This window comes from Gallus gallus, chromosome 2 (genome assembly GCF_016699485.2).
Source record: "Gallus gallus isolate bGalGal1 chromosome 2, bGalGal1.mat.broiler.GRCg7b, whole genome shotgun sequence".
NCBI lineage: Eukaryota > Metazoa > Chordata > Aves > Galliformes > Phasianidae > Gallus > Gallus gallus.
Window position 1 is genome coordinate 34,221,165 of NC_052533.1, and position 22,166 is coordinate 34,243,330.

A 22,166-nucleotide genomic window follows, 5' to 3' on the forward strand; every position below is an offset into this window, starting at 1 on the left:
TCAGAGGAGGAAATCTGTATTTCCTGCAGCTCAGAACAAACAGAACTTAAGGAAACAAGGCTCTATGTTCCATCCCAAAGAGGTGAATGCTGAATTATGGATATTGAAGATTTGTCTTAGGCTTTCAGGGGACAGCTCCATGTTGAGGGTCTGCCTGTAAGTCTTCATCTCCTGGTGACGGCAGCCCCGTAGAGCGGGTCTGGTGCTTCTGTACCAGACAACACTGCCTGCGTGGTGCAACTGCTTGTCCCCCATCAGTCATTGCAGGCCCAGAGGGAATGTCGCATCACATTGCCTCTGACTGAAATGAGGTGAAAGTGCCTGAATACCCTACTGCAAGGAACGGTTCCTTGTTCATTCACTCCAGAATGTAAATAGGACAGTGTGCGCTTGTCACGAACAATAAAACCAGGGAGTTTTGTCTTCATGAAGATCATGACTGACAGGTCAGAGCTTGATGCTTGAAGGAAGCAGGGTTCTTTTCTTGGAAAAGTGCAATAAATTGGGCTATGGGTAAGTGTTGGTGCCCTAAAATAAAAACCAGACTGGGTTCCTCCGTGTTTTACATTGGAAAGGTAAGAAAATTGTGGTAAACCTTTGCATGTTCTTTTCCTTATGATTTTTCAACTACTAAGTGTATTATAAAGTGGTTTGCCATTTATTTTCCTTAATGCACATGCTTTCTTTAGCACAAATTGCATCTCTTTCACAAACCGCTCCTCAGAGTTATACCAAAATATAGATGTAACAAAAGGCATTTCTAAACCCTTGACTTCTGTAATCATCTTCATTCCCTCTAACCTCTTTCTGTCATCCCCTGTTACACTCAGACGGAGAGCTATGGGGCAACGACACATCTCTTTTAACTGTACAGTTTCACCCGCTTGTACAGGGATATGACAAACTCCCCTGTCCACCCACACTCACGCTCACCACAGCAGCAAAAGATGGAAAAAATGAAAAGTAAGTAACTCACCCCATAGCAATCACCTCCGTTGCTATTAATGAGTTCTTTCTTACCTTGAGTGGTTATGGTGCCACAAGGCATAGAACACCTGAATTCCGTAATGCAGAGTGGCTGCAAATATGAACTTCCCCTGCCTGCACGGCCTTTTCTTGCTGACACACAAGAATACTTGGAAGCATCTTCCTTCTAGAATTGAATGGTCTTGTAGTGAAACTTCAGTTTCACCTTCAAGTCTCACCTTGGATCTCACTCCACTGTAACTGAAGGCAAAAGAAGCAGGAAAGTAAATTAACCTATATAAACATAGGCTGTACAAATAATTAACTGACTGTGATGCTGTTGAAGGAAACAGAAACCAACCCCTGCTGCTCAGAAGCTGCTGAGCTGGATAAATATTCTCTTCACACTGTCAAAACATAGTATTTAATATTAGGAAATATTTATTCATCCTATATGCTTGCCACCAGCTAAGGGAAGATGAAGAAGTAGACCAATATTTACTTTTTTTCCAAGAAACGACTGACCTGTGAGTTACCTGTGCTACAACCTCACTGAACTGAATGTTTTTCCTCCTCCTGTGACGTTTTATCAGTTTACTGTTCGCTTATCGGGTACAACGAATACGAAGTATTCCTACTGGATCTGCATTAATTAACTGGAAAACAGTGACTATTTGGTGATTACAGTGCTTTAGCTCACAGAGTGCTTTTAGAGCAAATCAAAGAAAGTGCTTTGAGGGAAAAGCCTTTCCTGCAGCCCTCCAGCATTCGGTGACGGAGTGGTGAGCAGCAGCCACCACGCACAGCTCTGGAGGCCCTGTTCTGCTGAGCCCTGTGCCAGGATGGCCCTTAACTCCAGAAGCACATCCCTACTGCCGGTGTGGGACACGGCTCCAGACCTGCAGGCGCACTGTAGAGGTGGCCAGCACTCCTCATACCTTTGTGGAGCATTTTTCAGCAAGAAATTAGTACCTGGCTCCTTTTATGCTTTTCAGTTATGGGATGATGAAAATCCTGCATGAAAATGTGAGAGTGCTTTATTTCTGCCCTATAATTGGCTCCCTGAGGCAAATGTACAGAGTCACGGGAACTACAAAGAGAAAGCACGGTACCAACTGCTCACTGCAGAAAGTGAGGCAGATACAGGAGCCAAATTAGGAAAAAAAGGAATGCACAACAGCGTTATTTTCTACACAGCTTCATTTCCATGCATATGTTAAAGCGACTCTGAGCTATTATTTCAATGGTTTTGTTTTGCAGTGAACAGCCCAAATTAAAGAAGCTCTGCAAGATGAAGTGCCAGGCACATCTTTTGTGTCTTTGGCCTCTCTTACAAGTTCACATAAACTATGACGATGCTCGAACGTTCTGGACTTTCATCCCACCTTGGTTCCACCTCCCTATCACCACCTCCTGCTTACGGTTTCAATATGAAATCCCTTTTCCATCATTTAGCTAGTCCTCTTCTTCATCCATTCAACCTTTGTATTCCCTAGTTGGCTGAGCTGGTTCCTTCCTTTGAACTCATATCGTGTAATGATTGCCTCCTTCAGATGACCACTTGCTCTCAGCAGCAGCCACCCTGCATAACTCCTGTCAGTAACACACGTGCTCTTCCTTCAGAGACAGCTCTTCTGCCTGGCTGACACCATGAGTCTGGATGCTCTGAAAAGGGCAGTGCTTGCTAAGTACAGCAGTGTGCTGCCTGCCTGTGCTTCAGTCACCAGCCCGCACCTGGAACACACCTTAACACAGCTCCTCGCTGAGGTGTGCAGCAATGCATGGTGTTGTCCCCTTCCAAGAGAGGCACACCAAGAGCAGTCTGCATTCCTACTGGGAGATTCTGCCAGGTTGAGCTTAACACAGCAGCCCTCCACAGGGAAGAAAGAGCCTGGCTTCACTCTCTTTCTTCATCTGGGGGTGACAAACCCTGCTGCGGAGCTGTGGCTGCTCTGCCTGAGCATAAGCACGGGGCTCGGCCTCTTCACTATCAGCTGAGTGGCTGTCCCTTCAGTTTCTCCCCACTGCTGGGACACTGCCCCTCACCGCTCAGGGAGTTAAGCACTCGCCTGGCCATCCCTCTCCTCTATTCAGGCTTCAAATACAGTGACGATCAATTGCTTTCATTTCCTTGGCCACTGTGGTCTCGCTTTTTCAAGCCTAAAATGGCTGGTAAGACTGAGGTAGAAAACACACGCAGCAGATGCAGAGCCTTCCTGCTGTGGCCAGAGGCTGCCTTTGCCAGCACTCCTCACATCTGTATCGTGTCTGCACGGTGATGGAAGCTCACACTTCTCAAGACGGGTGCGGGGATGGCACGCACACAGCTCCAGACTGCTGAACTGACTGAGAACAAGTCAGAGTCCCAGGCTGGAAATAATTACATGACCATTTGAACCGTTTGCCCTTTTTAAACTGAAAAACATGTATTTCTTGTCAAGTCTTCCCAACCTTAAGCCGCTCCAGCAGCGACAGGAATGAATTGTTGTACCAGGCTTTCACTTAGAACAGTGGGCTTCCTCACGCTCTGCCAGACTGCTGACAGACAACCAAGCAGCCCGCTCTCCAGCACTCCGCAACACGTGCTAAGGCAATCAGCAGCAGCTTCACTTCTTTACCATGTAGAGACCCTGAGTTCCTCCTTTCAGGGACAAATAATTAGCAGCTGTGCAATTACCACAAATAGGAAACCTCCTCATGAACTTTATTTCTCTTTCGTTTTGTAAGCAGTTGGGATGCAAACAAGGTCAAATTGCAATCCGATGAACGCTTTCTATTCCAAAGTATTTGGCAACTTCATTCTATTGCAACATTTTTACTAGTAAAATGTTCATTAAATACAGTACATTTTTAAACAAGATTAATATAAAGCTAGTCCTTAAGACAAAAACCATCAGTAGAAATATCTTATGCTAATAAAAGTTGCAAACAGCTACTTAGAACTGTCCAGAGCAGAGAACTTGTCTGTATGCGGAACAACTGAAATAACACATTTTTGAGGTTATTGGAACTTCAGCCTAATATGGAGAAACAGAGTGAAATAATTGAAAAATACCACCAGTTACTTACAGTCCTGTGGTTAAACCACCGACTTCAAAATGAATACTCTTCAGTCAGCGAAAAAAAATCCTCCTGTGCCTTGTGTGTATGAAATGGAGCGGTTTCAACTTGAGTGCCATTGTCCCGATTAAATGAATTCTCCAAATGGGATGATTTTTCCCTTCTCTGCAGTGCTCTGCAAGCTGTCTGATTTTCAGGCACAGAAGATGCTTTTAACCACGCCAGGTGTGAATTTGATGCAGGACACAGTTCTTTCATTGTACATCATTTTGGTTTAAAGACAGGAAAATTATCGGGCACAAACCAGTCGAGGGAAAAAGCCAACAAATGGCTTACTGAGCTCTTGCTTGAAAAAAAAAAGAACAAAACAAAAAAACCCAGGGAAGTTCAGAACGTATTTCTCACCTTTCTACCAGATTGCTTGACCACAGGGATCAAGGTGGTAAAGAGGAGAGAAACAACTACTTCTTACCTTTTAGGAACACTGAAGTTCTTGGAGAGTATTGGTTCAGAAACTATATTACACATGTACATTCACTTGTAAATATCTTAACGTAGCTCCCCCAAACAAAAAAAGTTGGTAGCATAGCAGAATTCTGTTAGGCATCCGTCCCAAAATACCACTACTTGTGTTAAAAAGCTCTCTATTAAGGTATTTGTACTCTGTAATATCATCTAGTGACATGCGAAGGCCACTGCCCTGCTATTTGCATCACTTCAGTTCTTTCCCACAGCATATTTTACAACAGTGAGGAAGTGGTACAAAATGATGTGAGAGGATCAGATGGTGACACTGAATTCCAATTTTAGTGAAGAGAGCAAATGAAAGAAGCACATCTTACCAGCTTTAACTTGTCCTCTGTTTTCCTATCTTCTGAAACCATCAATTGGCACAGAACATAAGCTTAATAGAATAGGAAATGTCATTTTATATTGAGATCATCTGCCTCACACAAATTCATCATGAGTTTTGTTTACTCAGTGTGCCTAAAATAGGTTTATGATTTGCTTATTGCTTGAAGATCTGCAAGAGTTAATAAAATTCAAGAGAAAATGTCATTGGTAACTCTGCTGTTGGAGACAAATATAGTTATGGCTGTCTTACCTACGCTTCCCGATTTCAGCCTGTTTAAGCTCAAAAACCATCTTCATGACACTACAAGCTTAATGACAAACTAGCATATGGCACGAGAACTTCTCCAGCAAAGATAAGTGGACAAGAAAACATGACAATAAATTTTGAGCAAGTGGAACGTTTGCCCTGCACTAGATACAAACCTATTTTGCTGTGTCAGTCACAGAAAAGCCCAAGCATGTTTTCTGTCCCTATTTTTAATTTCAATTGTACCTCTAGAAGATGGCCTTTCGTACTCTGCAAAGTGGACGGAATTTTGCCATTAGAAAGCCCAAGCCCTGTAGTTACCTAAAACATCAAGATACTGGCATGCTAAGGAGCAAAGTAAGTGCAATGCCAAAGAAACGCTGAACAGAGCAATGGAGTTAGTGAAGATGATGAGTGAGATCTGTTCTTTTCTCTTGGATAATACCAACGACTCACAGAACCCCTGAGCCGTCGGCCTTACTCACAAGAAGGCTCCACATCCGCTGCTGCACCATCAATCCCCTGGCAGCTGTCAGGCCCGAGTGCACAGTCCTGCCCCGCTGCCTCCTGCTCCTCACAGCAGTTGGGTGCGCTCTGGTTGGGGCAGGCCTGCACCTCACTGCCACCAGTGTCACCAGCGTCAGCACTGGCGGGACACGTGCCCTCCGACACCCCGTCATGGAGGGTGCCTCTGCTGTCAGCCCCAGCCGTTTCATTCCCCAGGTTTATGACGCTGTCCAGCTGCTGCTCAGGGCCAGGCCCTGATGCGGCCGAGAGCTGTGCTGCTAAGTTTCTTGTGTTCTCCGTGACTTCAAATTCCTGCTTCTCTGCCGTCTGCTTCTCCCCAGAACTCAACTTAGTCTTCCTTGATTTCTTCATCGGTTTGTTGTGCATGTCTTCTTTGGAGAACCTCCAGTGAAACTACAAATAAAAGATCCAGACATTAAAGGCCACCTGTAACAGTCTCAAGTTGACATTTGCTCTCCTGAATAGAAATGTTTTTATTACTTAGTTTTAATTCAAAGCTAGTTTTGGTCAAAAAGACATAAGATGAAGAAAGTGCATGACTAAATCAGATGGCTTCAAGATCACTGGAGCCTGCATAGAGGTGTGTCTATGACACACAGACGGAGACAGTTACGCACTCTGCTTCTGCTGCATAACGTGTCTGCTGGGTTCCCTTCAAGAAGACATTTCCCTGCCGAGGTGCACAGCAGCCTGGCAGGCAGCATGCACTGTGCGGAAAGCACAACCAGAGAGCTGCACAAGTGCTGACAGAGGAAGCAATTGTGCAGCATTACCAATTTTTTTTTTCACCAGGCTAGCAGCAGAACTAACACCATACCCCAAACCCTAAATCGTAGAACAGTATGAAGGCCTTGTGATGAGAGCACATGAAGCTGCCTCAGTACAGCTCTTGCCACAAGACATGCCACAGCTGCCATTTCAGAATAACTGCTTTAAGCACTATTAAAAAAAAAAAAAAAAAAGAGAGAGAGAGAGAGAGAGAGAGAGAGAACTGGCAGTACTTTGAAATACTGACTGTACAGGTCTAACATACACAGGGTCTGACAACTATACTATTAATATACGTCTTCATTCATCAAAAAATAAACCGAGCTTCCCAAGGAAAGCCAGAGCTGGTCCCACACCAGTGCTGAGTCAACCCACAGCAGCTCCCTCATTGTGTGTGGATGTACCACAGAAGCATCTAGGATGATGCAGACTCAGGGATGGACTAGGAGGCAGTGCCCGCTACTTTCTGTGTGCCATAAATACAAAAGCCATTTTTTCCGCTGTGACCATGGCTGTGTCTAATAAGTTGGTCAAGGCACAGAGTCACATTCATAAATGTTTGATTTAGCTATTTATTCTTTAAGCAAAAAGTGATTCAAAACCTAGTAAGTTTATTTGATTATGAAGATGGAGCAGTGCTCTTTCCTTCTCTTACCCAGAACATAAGGTTAAAAAAAAATTGAATTACAAAAAAGAAAAATGGGTTTTCAGAAGATCCTTGGTTTTATGCAGGGGAGACTTTCTTTCCCTTCTCTAAACTGTAATGATATTTAAGTGAAAGATAACATCTCAGTTCTAGAGCTCAACTGTTCACAATTCACAGGCACCCGATTTTCTCTTTGCTTTGCAGTAGGGCTGCACACTCACAGCTCCTTTCTAACCCGGCACTCTCTCTAACAGAAGCAAGATCAGGGCCCTGAACACAATATAGTTTATCCTGAATCTACAGGAGACTCTCTGCATACCCACACAGGCACATATGTATGTATGTGTACTTGGGTATTATATTTCACAAAAAAGTACACAGCCAGTTTCTGCTGAAATTAGCACCACTTTTGTATGAGGTGAATGAATATGATCATCACTGACTCAATTTTGCACTGTCTTACTGAAAAGAAGTTTTACCACTCCTTGCCTGTTTCCTTTTCTGTTCAAGTTAAACTGAGCAGCAGTCAGTTGGTGTGCACAGATGGGACAGACCGGCTTCCAGCACTGCAGTGTCTTTCTACCTCATCAGCAGATTTCCCTCCAAGTAGTGGCCATCTACAAACACTACAGACATGCCATATCCTAAGTTAAAAACCCCCGGAGAGCCTGTGATGTTAGATGGCAGAACGTTCAGCGGCTTCACCAAATGTTAGGTTTGGCATCTTCAAAGTGTCTCATAACAGCTGTTCAGAGAAGCTGAGCAAGTCTTACAGATGTCTATACGATCACAACCAATGCACCCTATTTCTCTTGACCTTCAGTCTTAAAATGCGTTGGCAATTTTTGCCTGAGTATGTCTGTATATTTAACGCTGCCAACAAGTAAATCCTTTGTTTTGTCAACCAGACATTGTTAAATAAGTTTTTATATCCCCAAATTAAAAAAATGTAAACAAATCATCGAGTCATCTGGATGGTATGCATTTGTTATTACAGTACAAGAAATCAGCATCATACTGCTTCTCTGTTTGAAGACATACAATTGCTTACAGCCACCCACCAAAAGAATGACTGAATATGGGCACGTCACCCCAACACTGCTTTAATCACTTGAAAACAAAGAAAAGGAGCAAGATGGGCCTTGTAGCAACATCACAGAATAACTGGGCTTTGGCTTCACTAATAAGAAAGGGTAAATCCTACACAACAGACGTGCTCCCAACAGCTTTCTCCTGCTTTGGTCAGCTCAAACTCCTTCCTGTTCTCTGCTGTATTTAAAAGGTGTCTCTCACAAAGCCGGCTCCAATCCAGTGAGGGCTTTCTAGATGAAAACTATCTGCAGTTACCTACACACCAGCTACAGTGGTCTCAGTGCTCAGCTCTACTTAGCATTTCCCATATCCCACTATAGCTCAGCTGTGAGCACAGCAATCCTGCTGATGACATCTGGCCAGCCAGCACTCAGCAATCGCAGAGAATTAAAACAGAATAAAAATGAGGCCGTATGAGCAGCCTTCTCAACATGTGGTCTCAGGAAGCTTTTCTGTACTTCACCCGGCTTGCTGATCCTTCCCTTACATACAGAAAGGGCAAGGCAAATTCCTACACAAGAGGAAGGTCAGCACTTGCCCAGTGCCAGTATTTCCCCTTCAAGAGTACACCACGACACAGCTGGGTGGGGGTTTCCACTGTTATGCTTTTAAAAAGGGAAATGGGAATACGTACGTTTATCCGCATATGTACATTACTAGCTGTCAGCTGCTTTCTTAGATAATTTAGCTGGATTCAGGGGGCTTTATGCTTAAATTCTAGCAGAATTCGTTAACATTCTAGCACTAGATAGAAACAAGGTAAGAAACAACAGTACCAGTTCCGCTTTGCAGACAGTGAATGTGGGCAGAGATATTTAGGTCACGTGTGCAGGTTTACGGCAGAGCTGTAAAGAGAATTCTACACCTCTTCTGCTGCCATGAGTCCAGCAGAGAACAAAATACAAGAGCTTTCACATCATCTGAGCATCTGCTTCTTTCATTCTAACAGTTCAATTCCTTGTGTCTTGCTACAGTTTACCAGGCCGCTTTATGACAGAGATGTTCAATAAGCCACTTTTACTTCTTTGGGTAATCAATTACAACATTAAAATTCTGCCAACAAAAAAAACAAAGAAACCAGGAACATGGGTTTATTTACCTTAGATTCTTTTTTCTTTGCTTTCTGGGGCAAAGAAGGTCTCTGAAGAAATACAATTTGCTTTGTAGATAAATTCCCTTCCCTGAAAAGAAACAAATGCACACTCCTGAGAATGAATTAAATTCACATGCAGCATCACTCAAAGCAAAAATCCATCTCAGTCATTTATTTCTGCAGGTCAAAGAAGAACAAAATGAAGAATGACCTAAACATTGCTTGTCCCCAGTGTCTCTAAGCAGCCTGACATTTGGGGGGAAAAACGATCAACTGAGTCTGTTGCTGTGACATGCTTTAGCTGAATGTTTTAGAATTAGAGTGTAAACAAAAGAAATTGTTTTGAAGAAAAAGCAAGAAACTTATGGTGCACATGCGTAGCCCCGATGGGGCTGTGTGTGCCCCACAGACATGCAGCAAGACAGGAAGCAGAAGCAAATGCCAGCAGCAGTTGAATTGGGTGCCTTTTTGCGCTTCCAACCTGGCCTGTGTCACTGGAGTTATAAAAGGAATACAGAAAACCAGAAGAGAAAACAATGGACCCTTAAAGGACAAGGCTTACATACCATAATTATGATTTTCCATTTGTTCCTATATTTAAATGTACATGAAAGCCTTTAATATACTGGCACAGATGGCCTTTACTTTTTAGGCTTTTATGTGTAGGAACAGTCTTCATCTAGCTCTCTAAAGGAGCTGGGCATATTTTTCCTTTCTTCAGCTAAAAAAAATCATGACCGATTACATTGGTTTATATATAAATATATTCCTGATTAGTGTAAATCCAGAATGCTCCATCTTCATGATAAGCAAGCGGGGTGACTGTTTTTTCACCACCATTAGAGAGACTATTTTTAAGTGACATGCATTTATGTCTAAAATCTCTGAATATTAATAATAGCAAAGCAGACCCCACACAATGACTACATTTGCAAACAAGGCTACCAGAGTAATGTCACAATAATTGGACATGGTTCTGCTCAGCTAGACTGTGTGTGCCATCAGCATTAGACAGATAGTAATTAAGAATGAAATTAATTTGTTTCAAATAGGCAACATCTCACTCCAAACATTATCACGGGTTTTGCTTTTGCTCCAAGTGGAGCTACTAAGTGAGAGAACCACAGCAGGGATTTATTTATTTATTTTTAACACAGAGACAGAGATGATAATCAGAACATACATGCAGAAACCACAGAGCCATTTTGCATTCTTTTGCCCACCAGACACGTGCTTCCTGCCTAACATGGCTTGTGGTACTCAGAAAACCCAGAGAACAGTTGCAGGAAGGTTTGCAAAGGTACTGAACGCGGGCAAGAAAATCTATGCTAACTGTGCAGAGAGTTGCTTTTGGTGCACAGACAGTGGCTGAAAAGCAGTGCTCGCCCTCCCTACCTGTTTGTCTTCACAATTGGAGTAGGAAGGACGCATGTCAGCTGCCAGCCGTATATGGCAAGGGAATTCAGCAGTGGAACATAGTCTGTCTGCACTTCCACCCCCTAGGAGAGAAAAATCAGCAGTTACCATCAGCTCTTGCAGCGTGACATTCACTTTGACTTATAGCTTTTCTGGAAGGAGGAGAGGGTTTCTGTGGTAAAGTGAATCATTCTGCATGTCCAGCTGGCCAAGGAAAACATGAGGCACGGGAAGGCACCAGTTCATCCTAACCTGTTAAATAAGTTTGCTTAGAATGATAAACATCTGTGATTTTGTAGTTGTACTGCCTAAACCACCCGTGCTTCAAATGATTCCAGATCTGAACAGGACACATTCACTGTATTTTATCAAGTATTCCTCCCAAACAAAAACACTGACAACATGACAACAATGCTTTGCCCAGATTCTGCACTTATCTAGGCTGCACCAAATCAATTGGGCAACTCTACAGTGATGCATCAAGAGCAAAATGGACAACAACAGAAACAAAACCTAAGTACAAGTCTGTTCCTTGTATTACAGAATCACAGAGTTACTCATGAATACACACTGCCTCCTTGTTTATTTTGAATCGGGAAATCTGTGGGCAAGACCAAAAACACTGCCTTTCAGATATACACAAGACAGCCTTGCTAATGCTCTTTCCAATAGATGGCGAAGCCTGCAATTCACACATAAAGAAACACTGGTGATTTCAACAGGCTGCTCCAGTGTCTAATTGCCAAGACTTCCACTAACTTAAGAATAGATGCTAGGGCATATTTACTTGCTTTTGATCTTAATAAATACAAACCAGAGAAATGATAACTACTAGCCTCTACAAATATAGCTGTATCCCATTGCAACAACAATCCGATCTGCCAGAAAACTCAAGCACTTAAACTGGTTTAATGTGCACGCAAGTAGTTTTAATTGCCAATTCTCAGCACGATAATTTTCTCTATTTTCCTCAGGGCTGCTCCAAAAAATCCATTTATTCTGTAGTAATAGTCATCTGGTCAGAACTAATCTGAATCCTCCTGTAGTACTTCAAATTATCTTAGTGATTTCCAACTTCAACTATTTCTTCTAATGAATGTAATATAGGTCACTTGCTATCTTCATAACTGAATGACTGCCTGACTCTACCTATTAAAATCTCATCTTGACTGCAAATAGCCCAAGAAGCTCTATCACTCCTGCTTAAAAAAGAGAGTATTTGAAAATTCTACACTAGAAAGTGGCTGTAAGAGAACATTCAGCTCATGCTGCTCTGATTTCTGTACAGAGGCTTTCAGGGCCTTTTACACATACAGCTGCTTTGCAGCACGAGCACGTATCTGGAAATCAGAGAATTGCTAATTACTGATTTCCCCTGAAGCTATCAGGACTGACCCCCCAGCTGGGACTGCGGGCAGTTTGGTGCCTCCCCACACTCCCATTCTCCTCCTTGCCCTTCCCACTCTCTGTATTCACTGTAAGATGGGTGTCTCCTCCCACTTCCGAGTTTTGAAAACAGTGTTTGCAAGAGTAATGCAGAAAGGATGACATGTCCAGATGCCTTTAGCAGCTAATGTCTCAAGGAAGGAGATCAATCACACACTGAGCTTTATCAGGCTGGTCAACAACGCTTTCCAAAAATGATGAAAACACGAGCACCAGGAACGCAGTCAGAGCATCACCACTGCCAGCCCTCCTCCAGACACCTGGAGGAACACGTGGTAAGATCTGACCAAAACACTCCCTCTCTCAAAGCATTCAGTAGATGACAAACCAGAGGGAGCTCACTCATCTGGAGAGCATTAGACCAGTGGGTCAGGAAACACCGGTGCAGCAGACCTTGTGCAAGTCCCAAGCAACCTCCCACGCTATAAACAGGATTCCTATTTTGAATTCTTAGCCTGAGGTCAGAGAACACTGAGGAGACCTTTCTCCATCCATAAGGACACACACACACAAACATGTCAAAAATCAACAGGATGACAGCAATGAGGAGGGACATCGGTACCATGCAGGGCTCGCCTGGATGCTGCAGAACTTGGAGTGTGAGGCTGCACTGTCCCTACTGTCACAGCCCTGTCCCCATAGGGCAAAAGGAGGCTGGGACCCATCTGACCTGTCAGAGTCAAGCACCACCTGCAGAGATGATGCTGTGCTTCCTGGTCCCCACGCAGCAGAAGGAGAAAGAGGATAAATCACACTCGAAAGTGTGAAGTTACTGGAAATTAAGATTAAGGTCAGTTAAACTTCAAGAAAATAAAAAGAAAATCTGGAAAATATAAAAGATCTGTTGAAAGAGTGCTATATCATTGTTAGAAGGTATCTATTCATTTTTGCACAGGCTGGTGCCGACAGCAGAACCTGCATGTCATAGATCACAGAACCATCAAACTATTAGGGTTAGAAAAGACCACTGAGACCATTGAGTCCAACCACCAACTCACCCCCACCATGACCACTAACCACGTCCCTCAGTGCCACATCCCCACAGTTCTTGAACACCTCCAGGGTCAGTGACTCCACCACCTCCCTGGGCCGCCTGTGCCACTGCACCACCACTCTTTCGGAGAAGAAATTCTTCCTAATATCCAACCTGAACCTTCCCTGGCACAACTTAAGGCCATTACCTCTCGTCCTATCACTGGTTACCCAGGAGAAGAGGCAGACCCCCACCTTGCTAGAATCTCCTTTCAGGGAACTGTCAAGAGCAGTAAGATCTCCCCTGAGCCTCCTCTTCTCCAAACTAAACAACCTGAGAAGTCAGACCAGGGTTCTTCTTCAGACCAGAAAGGCAATGTACATTAAGGCACACCTTTCCCAGCCCCACCTGCTCTGAGTGAGGCCTCGGTACCATTGGGCACCACACCTCTCCCCAGGAGAATAACCCACTGCCAGCAACTGGCTGTTGGAAGGCAATGGACAAGAGAAAGGACGCTCTCCTGAACCAACAGACAGAATTCACATGAGCTGCTAGCCTCATTTGCAAATGCAGATAATAGCAGCTTTTAGACCACATAAATGAATTATCCTCCCTCTCCTGAATCATCATCTGCAGTCCTATCCCAGGACTGGAAACTGTCCGCAAGCAGAAGCCACAGTCACACAGATCTTTAGGACAGCACACAAAGAATGAGTGTCACCTAAAATGCTTTCCTAGGCAAAAATGCATCCAAACAAACAATACACTGGGGGCTGGGTGCAGAGAAAAAGCAGCATTTCATATTTATTTTGTATTTTATAAACAATAATGTTCTTTTAAGATCTACTATTATTTGCAACAATGGAAATTTGATTTCAATTTCTTAAGAGGAAATTTCAATGCTTTTTTAGCTAACAGATCTGAATTTGAAAACCAATAGGAAGAGAAGGTACATGCCAGTGCTCTGCTGAGCAAGGGGTGTTCACACAATGTGTCTCAAACTGGGAGATGTTTCATTCAGTGAGAGGGTGGAAAATTTTAATTAACTTGTTTCCCACCCTCCTCTGGATGGTAAGTCATCTCTGATCACACCTGGAGTGTCAAGAAGCCGGCACACAGTGTGTGAGGTTTTTCCCTTGACTTACATCACATGAAAAGAATTCATTTTTACTGTAGTTGTATTGTTTGTTTTCAGCCTTTTCTTCCTTTCACAGCAGCTTCTGCTCATTAGAAAGGAATAAAAAGTATGATTAAAAAATGATAAAGATAATATCTAGGGCAAGCCACGCAAACAACTGCATTAACTGTTTTTCTTTTCTTTCCCCCCCTTATTGTGGCAATTTTAACCACAGCAAGAGAATAAACACGGCAGCTACTAAGCTCTTGTGAGACAGAAAGAAGTTCATCAGAAATCGTTCTTTCCTGGGTTAAGTGAACGTGATTTACTTGCAGGGCAGCTATGGATTGTCACTGTTTAATATTTTTTTCCAATGTGGATTAAAGAGTGGAAGATTGAAAATCCCATTAAATAAATCTTAATAAAACCTTTACAAGCAAATCCTAACAGACCGCATGCTAAGGCCTATGGACAGATGGCAAAGAGGATGGAAAGTAAAAAACACAACAGCTTTTAAGTAGGCTCAAGCTATTGTTTGTGGGGGGAAAACAGACAACATGTTCCTACCCAGCTCCCTACACAAACACAGGAGAAAGCCCACAGAAGATGCAGCGTGCACCCTAGGCAGCAGACTACCAGCCTCCACCACTGCCAAATTTGCAGCTTTTTTCTATCTCACTGGAGGGAGAAAGAGGATGTGGTGAAGGCAACACTGGCACCTTGTGAAAAAGAGAGAAAATAAAATGAGAGAAATCAAATACATGGGCTGCCTGAGAATGACCTGGTACTGCAAGTGTTTGATGGCTGCAGTAATATAGAAGAATAAGACACCAAGCCCAAGCTCTAAATTTGGGAATGATTTGTCCATTTCTGTTTTAAACTTATTTCATAAAACACTTTCTCTTAATAATGTAACACTATTGATCCATTAAAACTATCTATTGTAAGCAAAAGAGAAGTTTCACAAGTGCTGCAGCAAAAAAACTGCACCATGCTCTTTCAGCATTGAGCACCTCCTAAATCTCAGTCTGTAATTTACTACAGAGCCTTGTCAGCAGACATGCATGAGAAGTCTGCCAGCTTTACAGCAGAGCAGTGTGGGCAAATAGAAAAACAGAACAACCAGACAGCCTTTTGCTCATTATATCGGATAAATGTAATTTATATTTCTTAATATGATTTCTTATTATATGTGAATTAATGGACTGTGCAGTATTTTTGAGAACATACACATCTGCAGCACTGAACAGTGAGGCATCCTGTAAAGACAGTTTTTCCTGAGATTCAGACGTACCCATTCACGATTGCCATACACATCTATGCTGCTGAGTAGCATTCACATCTGTCTCCACGTATAGCATAAAGTAAAATAAACAACAACTAAAAAACCTCCTCTGCCCGCTAAGACCACTTCTCTCAATGACTTCAGTGAGGCATATCCTACTTTCTGGAATAAGTATAAACTGTTCAAAACGTTTGAGTACTTCTGGTATTGCCCGCACCCGTAAGACAGCAGCACGTTTGAACAGCAATGGAATTTTGCATCTATAGAAGCAGAGGACAGGTAGCAAAAGCTCCTCAAGGTGAACGTATTACATTAGAATGGAGAGGGTTCCCCTCATAGGAAGCGTGGAAATGTCTTACAAAATCTGCTGTACTTAATACTGCACAGGGGACATGCACATGACAGCACAGTTCCACATAATTGGCCACGGAGCAAAAGAAATAAATATGATCTAGCAATCCATCAGTACATTTTCTTAAATAACCCTGGCATTTTCAGTCTCATAATTCCTGCAACACTTGCATGCTGTATCTTCAGGTGAGTGTCAATTTAACTATCTATCCACAAACTGCTCTTGGAACAATAACAACAGTAATAGCCGAACACTGCCTGAGAGCTAGGATAACCCAGGGATCCTTAGCACACACAGCTGAAGCTTCTGCACACAGCTTTGGTTCTAAGTTACTCTCAGCCTGTTCCTAAAAAGCTCTGTGCACCACTTTACCATTCTGAAATGAATAATCTACTTCCAAACAAGAAACACAGCTGAAAAACAGATGCTCTATGGCAACAGGTTCAAGTCAACAGGAGAGGAGACCTCAAAAACACCCTCCACTGACATGCAGGGTAGTGGATGCAATCGATGACACCCCAGCAGCTGCTTTCTGTGCTACTCAAAATGCCAGGGCATTATCCTATGGCCACCCAGCAGCAGCTCAGGGTCAAAGAGGTACATAAGCCAGGTCCCTACTGCCTGGCCAAAGGTGACCTGCTGCAAATAAGAAACCAGACTTGTGCCCTTTGTGATTCTTTGTAAAGTGTAAAAGAGATCTGAAATGTTTCTTTTCAGATTGTTCTTGAGTGGAAAGTTCAGATCTGGTATTCTCTTTTTTTTTTTTTTTTCTGAAAGTTTCTATGGGTGAGTACAGAACTAATTCTTATCTATGATCCTGCCACAAACCTAAGCAAACCATGTCAGATAGAATGTGACTTTTTTATATTGAGATTGTTATAAATCCTGTGCTTCTCTGCCTTCTTACTTCAAGTGCCCTTTACTCACTGGGAAGAAATGTTGGCTTTGCCAAACTTCAGTACTTACAGCACGACAACGATTTATTGCTAAATTCATCAACAAAACCAAAGAAAGATTAGCCCGTGTATTTTAATCCGATGTAGGGCACATCTATTAAGTTGAGTAGATAAATACAGAGATATTTATGCTGCTTTTGTATCTTAGATAAAAGAAACATCAACTACAAAAACCTGTTAAAGATAACAGGTTCCTGAAGGTGCTGTTTAGCTTTGCTTAAACAGCAACAGGGGGCAAAATACTGAAATACAATGTCCAGGCAAACATCTGTCTTTTGGATGGTAAAGAGTCACTCTCAGGACTGCATTTCATACCAATTGCCATCAGCTCTTTTGCTGACCCAGTCATGCCTTTCTCCTATGGCTAAAGACAATAAAACGTAGCTTAACTGACATGACCTAAATCAAATCTACAGTCAAATCAAATCTTCATTTCCAGAGAATTTTTCTAAAGGCTTACATTAAGGCAACTTGCAACACAGGCTTAACAGAGATCATTTTTAAATCTTTTGATATGTCACACTGTAAAAGGTTTATCGTGTCTACGGCAGACACTGACCCCATTCAGTTTTGCCAGGGAAATGGCAACACTGATGTATTTGAGATTTTAATTCATGCTCGTGTACCAAAGATATGGTAATAGCAGAAAAGAAGAAAGCGATGAATCACCAGCTGAGAATTTTCAATGAGAAAATATTGTAAATTAAGGACAATATTTTCAGAACGAACAAGACTTCTGAAGAACAACGTGGAAATCTAAAATAAACATTGTAGCACCCAATTTGAGAGACACTACTAGCTATTTTGTCTTGGCTAATGGCGAAGAGAAGGCGACAGATTAGAGTTGGGGAGGGCGAAATCATGCAGGCTTTGATTAATCAGAGCTGTCTACCCACATTTGCCTAGGCAAGCAGAATTAAACCCATCATGTAAGTTCTAGCACCAGATCTCACAGATTGCTGTGGAAATAATGTGCCCTGACATTTTTAGAGTTAAAATGATAGGAATGAGAGCAGCATTTTGTCATTAGAACTCCTCTGGTCATTCACAGAGGATGCGACAGCTCTACTTTGCTCGAGGAGAAAGAGTTAAATCACTCAGAGCTATTACATCCTGTCTGCTGCTTGGCGGGACCACATACTGTGACAGCTGCAAGCTTTACATCCTCTACAGACTGACATTTACACACATAACCAGTGCATCACATTGTTCAGCTTGTTCTCTCCTTTAGCCTTAGCAATTAAAAAGGCAGCACATTCTCCACTAAGAGGTGTGCTAGCCCCTCTCTTCTGCCTTTATGATTAAACAGCAAAATTTTATCTTTTCACTGAGAAAGGTTCTCTAGATTTTATTACTGAGAGCATCAGTACATGCTGTATGTCCTCCTGTGCTGAACAGCCTTCTTTTGTTGTGGCTTGGATTTTCTTCATTTGTTTGTTTCTTATTCCTAATTGGTACACAGCACAATACATTTGCACAGTTCAGATCACATCTGAACAAATCTACAGCTCTTCCAGACATCCTATCCGATACAAACTTTAAGTAAGGATCCATTATACACATTTATGTCATGCTCCCCATCAGTGCTTCCACTGCTGCCTTGGTATAAACAAAAAAGACAAATGGAAAAGGTAAATCTAGACCACAGCTAAACCTGTATCAAAACATATGAAATTCCACATTAATGAGGCATTCCATTGCTCCAAAATATCTCTGTGGTAACATTCTGATCTACCAATAATATAAAAAAGGCATTAGGGCATCTCCTGTCAGTACTGAACTCTCTTTCCCTCTGTATCTCTCATTTTACAGTCCCTTCCTCTGCATCTTCTTTATTCCACGCTCACTGTAAATAAAGGTGGATTCCAACGGAGTTTAACAGAGGAACAACTTGATTTTCTGGTTAGAACACTGGGCAAGTGCCTACAGATTCCCTTGGCTTCCAGTATTTCTTCACCATTTGATGACTTTACTTACCAATTCCTATTATCTCTCAAAAACCACTGGGCAGGAAATATCCAGGCAGTTACTTAAATCTCAGAGGAACAAATAAGGTGGTCAGCACTGCTCTGTCTCCATATGGGTAGTAGCTTTCCAAAAGTTCTACAATGCCTCATCATCCTTCAGCATACTTTTTTCTCTACTCTATTCCTCCATTTTCACATTGGTGGGTAACACATTCATAGTATCACTAAATGAGGCTATTGATATCAGAAGTACAAAATTGCCAGGGAACAGCCAGCATCCACATTTCAGATTACAGCAGAGAACAATCTGATCACACCAGCAAGTTGTGTACATGCTATCAGCTAGTTTCTGCAGTTGCACATAGACCTACCAAATCTTACATCTGGAACTAGAGACTCTACATGTTAGCCTTCACACAGACACGGTATGCAGCATTACAGCATCTCTTGACACACCAGATGGCTTTCACTGGTTGATGCCTTAATCTGTTGGCCAGCTGTGCCTCCAGCTTGGGGGAGAAAGGCATCACTGCTAGAATTCAAGCAAACAATGTACTACCTTCCAGGGCTCTAACACTTCAAATGGCCATGCCAGAAGACACTCCTCTGCTGTGTTCTAGCGTTCAGTTATTACCATCGCTGGTTCTCATTATCAGATGCTGTCATCATCGTAGTTTGAGGCAAACTTGTGTCCACCAAGAGCAAACTAAGAGGTGCAGAGGGCATTATGCATAACTGCATTACAATATCCTTGAGTCTCAGAGAGCCTCTCACTGGCTGCCTGAGCCAAACTGATTCAGATCAAGAATCTACTTATCTCAGAAAGCTATCCCCCGTGTGGCTATATGGGACAGCTCAGGCACAGTAATGTCAGGGCAAGCACATAGGATACTTACCCCAGATATTTTAAGTATTTCCTCAGCACATCATCAGGTTTAGTTTCTACTGAAAGCAATGAGTGATATAAAGTGAGACATAGTATGTGGGGAGGATCATGGGGTTCACTTTAGAAACACATGGCTAATCTGAATAAAATACTTGTATAGCTGCATAGATATAGAAAAGATAGAGAAAATCATGGTATTTTTTCCAGTTTCTACTTGAACCCATCTAGCCTTTTTGAAGCCACAGCATTCTCCAGAAATGTGTTCTACCAATTTCCTTCCTGCTGCGTGACGTACAACCCGAACTACTTTCTTTTTCTCGTTGTGCACCTGGCCCTTGACTAGTCACATCTGAAGCCTCTCAAATCTTATACTGCCAAAGAAGGGAAAAAGTCAACCCCTATTCAGACGTCTCCTATGATTTAGGACACCTCTACCTATTCTGTTACCTGCAACTTTTCTTTTTCCTAGTCTGAAGTACACAGCACGTAAAGTCTTCCTAATATGGAAGCTGTCTGTATGGCTGATCATCCCCATTACTATTCTCTGGACATTTTCAGTGTTAACATAACCTTATGAAAAAAGGTGCTGTCAAACCATGACTTATATAGAAGTATATAGCAGTGTATGCTTGCTGTATCACACTCTATTCCTCTCCAATCAATTTTTAACATTTGGTTAACATTAATGCCTCTTGACATTTGACTTCTTACTCAGCACTAACCTAAATGCTTTCATGAAACCATCTGTCATTACCCCAAAACTTTGCTTCTCATTGGCAATACCACAACTTGACCCTAAAAATAAACTGCAGCTGTAAGTCTGTAATAACTGGAATAGTATTAAATGAAATACAGGTATCATTTTTTTTAGATGAATGTGAGCACAAGAAAAGCTGCTATTAACACACTACGTTGTTCTTCAAGAAGCTTCTAGCCATTATTACATGCTCATTTCTTGCTACATTTCAAACTCATCAACTAATGACCAAACTCCTAATCCTCGTCTCCTGGAATTTTACACATTTAGTCTAGCATCTGTCCCATTTTTCCTTAATCCATGCTTCTGGCAGATGTTGTGCCCTGCTTAAGTCTTTCCCAGGATTTCATTTACAATATATCCCAAGCTGGAAGATGAGGCATGGCCTTTATAGATCATGGAACGGCTTGGGTTGGAAGGGACCTCAAGGATCATTAAGCTCCAACCTCCCTGCCACAGGCAGGGCTGCCAACCTCCATATCTAAAACGAGACCAGGCTGCCCAGGACCCCATCCAACCTATAACAGATACGTAACATTAATTTCTGGCAGACCAGAGCAATCAAATTATAAAAAAAGAAACATCTTTTGAAAGTTAGGCAATGTTTTTTTCCCCTTATGATCTTTTTGCTTCTTACTGTAAAGATTTTAATCCCAGCTTTTTAAATACCTGCTTGTGCATACACCTCTGCCCACACCCACACTGCTCTTCCTCGCAGTTTCTCCCCCACTAAAGGAAGGAATGCACCAAAACAAAAAAAGCACCATTCAAACACAGAGTGTGGTTAACCTGGCATTACTGTTAACACTGACCCCTCTACCTCCATTACTTGTATGCACTGCTGAAGAAAGTACAGGAGTATGCCTCCAATCTTGGTGCGTTTTGATTTATTAAAAATAAAAATCAAAGCAAAAAAACATACCTTCAGTACAGTCCACTGCTCTACGACAATAGCATCATAGCCCTGCGTGGTTTTATTGTCTTCCACAGCAACGTCTTCAAAGAGAAATACTCCATCCATTGTTCCATGCAAGGAATCTGTGGAAACACAGTGTTATGCATAAGCTCTATGCAAAACACCCCATGTATAGTGAGGCATTTTAATTTAGTAATAGCCAGTTCTTTCAAGCACATTAATAACATGTGCTTGGAAACACATTTTCCTCTGGAAGTCCAACTGCAACAAATGTCTGAGACTAACATATCCAGCAGTTTTTAAAAGCAACCCTCACTGTCCACTGTTATGCCAGAGTTTGTCCTCAAAAAACACAGCTCTTGCATTTTGAGGTGGCAGAGTAAATTCAGTCCTTTTCACCTACTTGAAGTTATACACATGCTTTGTGGGCTGAAGACCACGTATTATATTGCATCAACTTTTGAAGGGTTTCTGTAGGTACAATGAACTTGAATGAACTACGCATTCATCTATCCAAGTCAGAATCCTATTTATGGAACAGGTATTGCAGATGCCATGATCTACGTGGGCTAAGGATGTTCTGGCATATCTAAATGCTGTAAAAGAAAACATACATTCATAACTATTTCATCAACTTACGAAGGCTTTCTGACCATCTGGCTCTCTGTTCTCATTTATATTCCCAGCACGTTCAGCCTTTTTTCAGACTAAACGCACTATTAAAGTTACTTCAGCAGCACCTTCCCCTTGAACTTAGCTGTATACTTTATTATCAGCAGTCTCCCCCAGAGGCAAGCACTCAGTTTTGTCAGCTCCATGACACAACAGAGTGCAACTAAT

At 42.3% G+C, this 22,166-nt stretch overlaps 1 protein-coding gene across 1 annotated transcript in view; it reads right to left on the bottom strand.

Moving 5' to 3' along the window:
* Positions 1-3,639: 3,639 nt before the first annotated feature.
* The window catches only part of RFTN1 (raftlin, lipid raft linker 1), a 93,803-nt gene continuing 75,276 nt past the window's right edge, over positions 3,640-22,166 (bottom strand). The window contains exons 7-10 of the mRNA NM_204458.2: positions 21,333-21,448; positions 10,651-10,754; positions 9,262-9,343; positions 3,640-6,049 (exon numbers count right to left, since the gene is read on the bottom strand). Coding sequence (NP_989789.1) covers positions 5,606-6,049; positions 9,262-9,343; positions 10,651-10,754; positions 21,333-21,448 — 746 coding nt within the window. The 3' untranslated portion in view covers positions 3,640-5,605. The remainder of the gene's footprint in view (positions 6,050-9,261; positions 9,344-10,650; positions 10,755-21,332; positions 21,449-22,166) is intronic.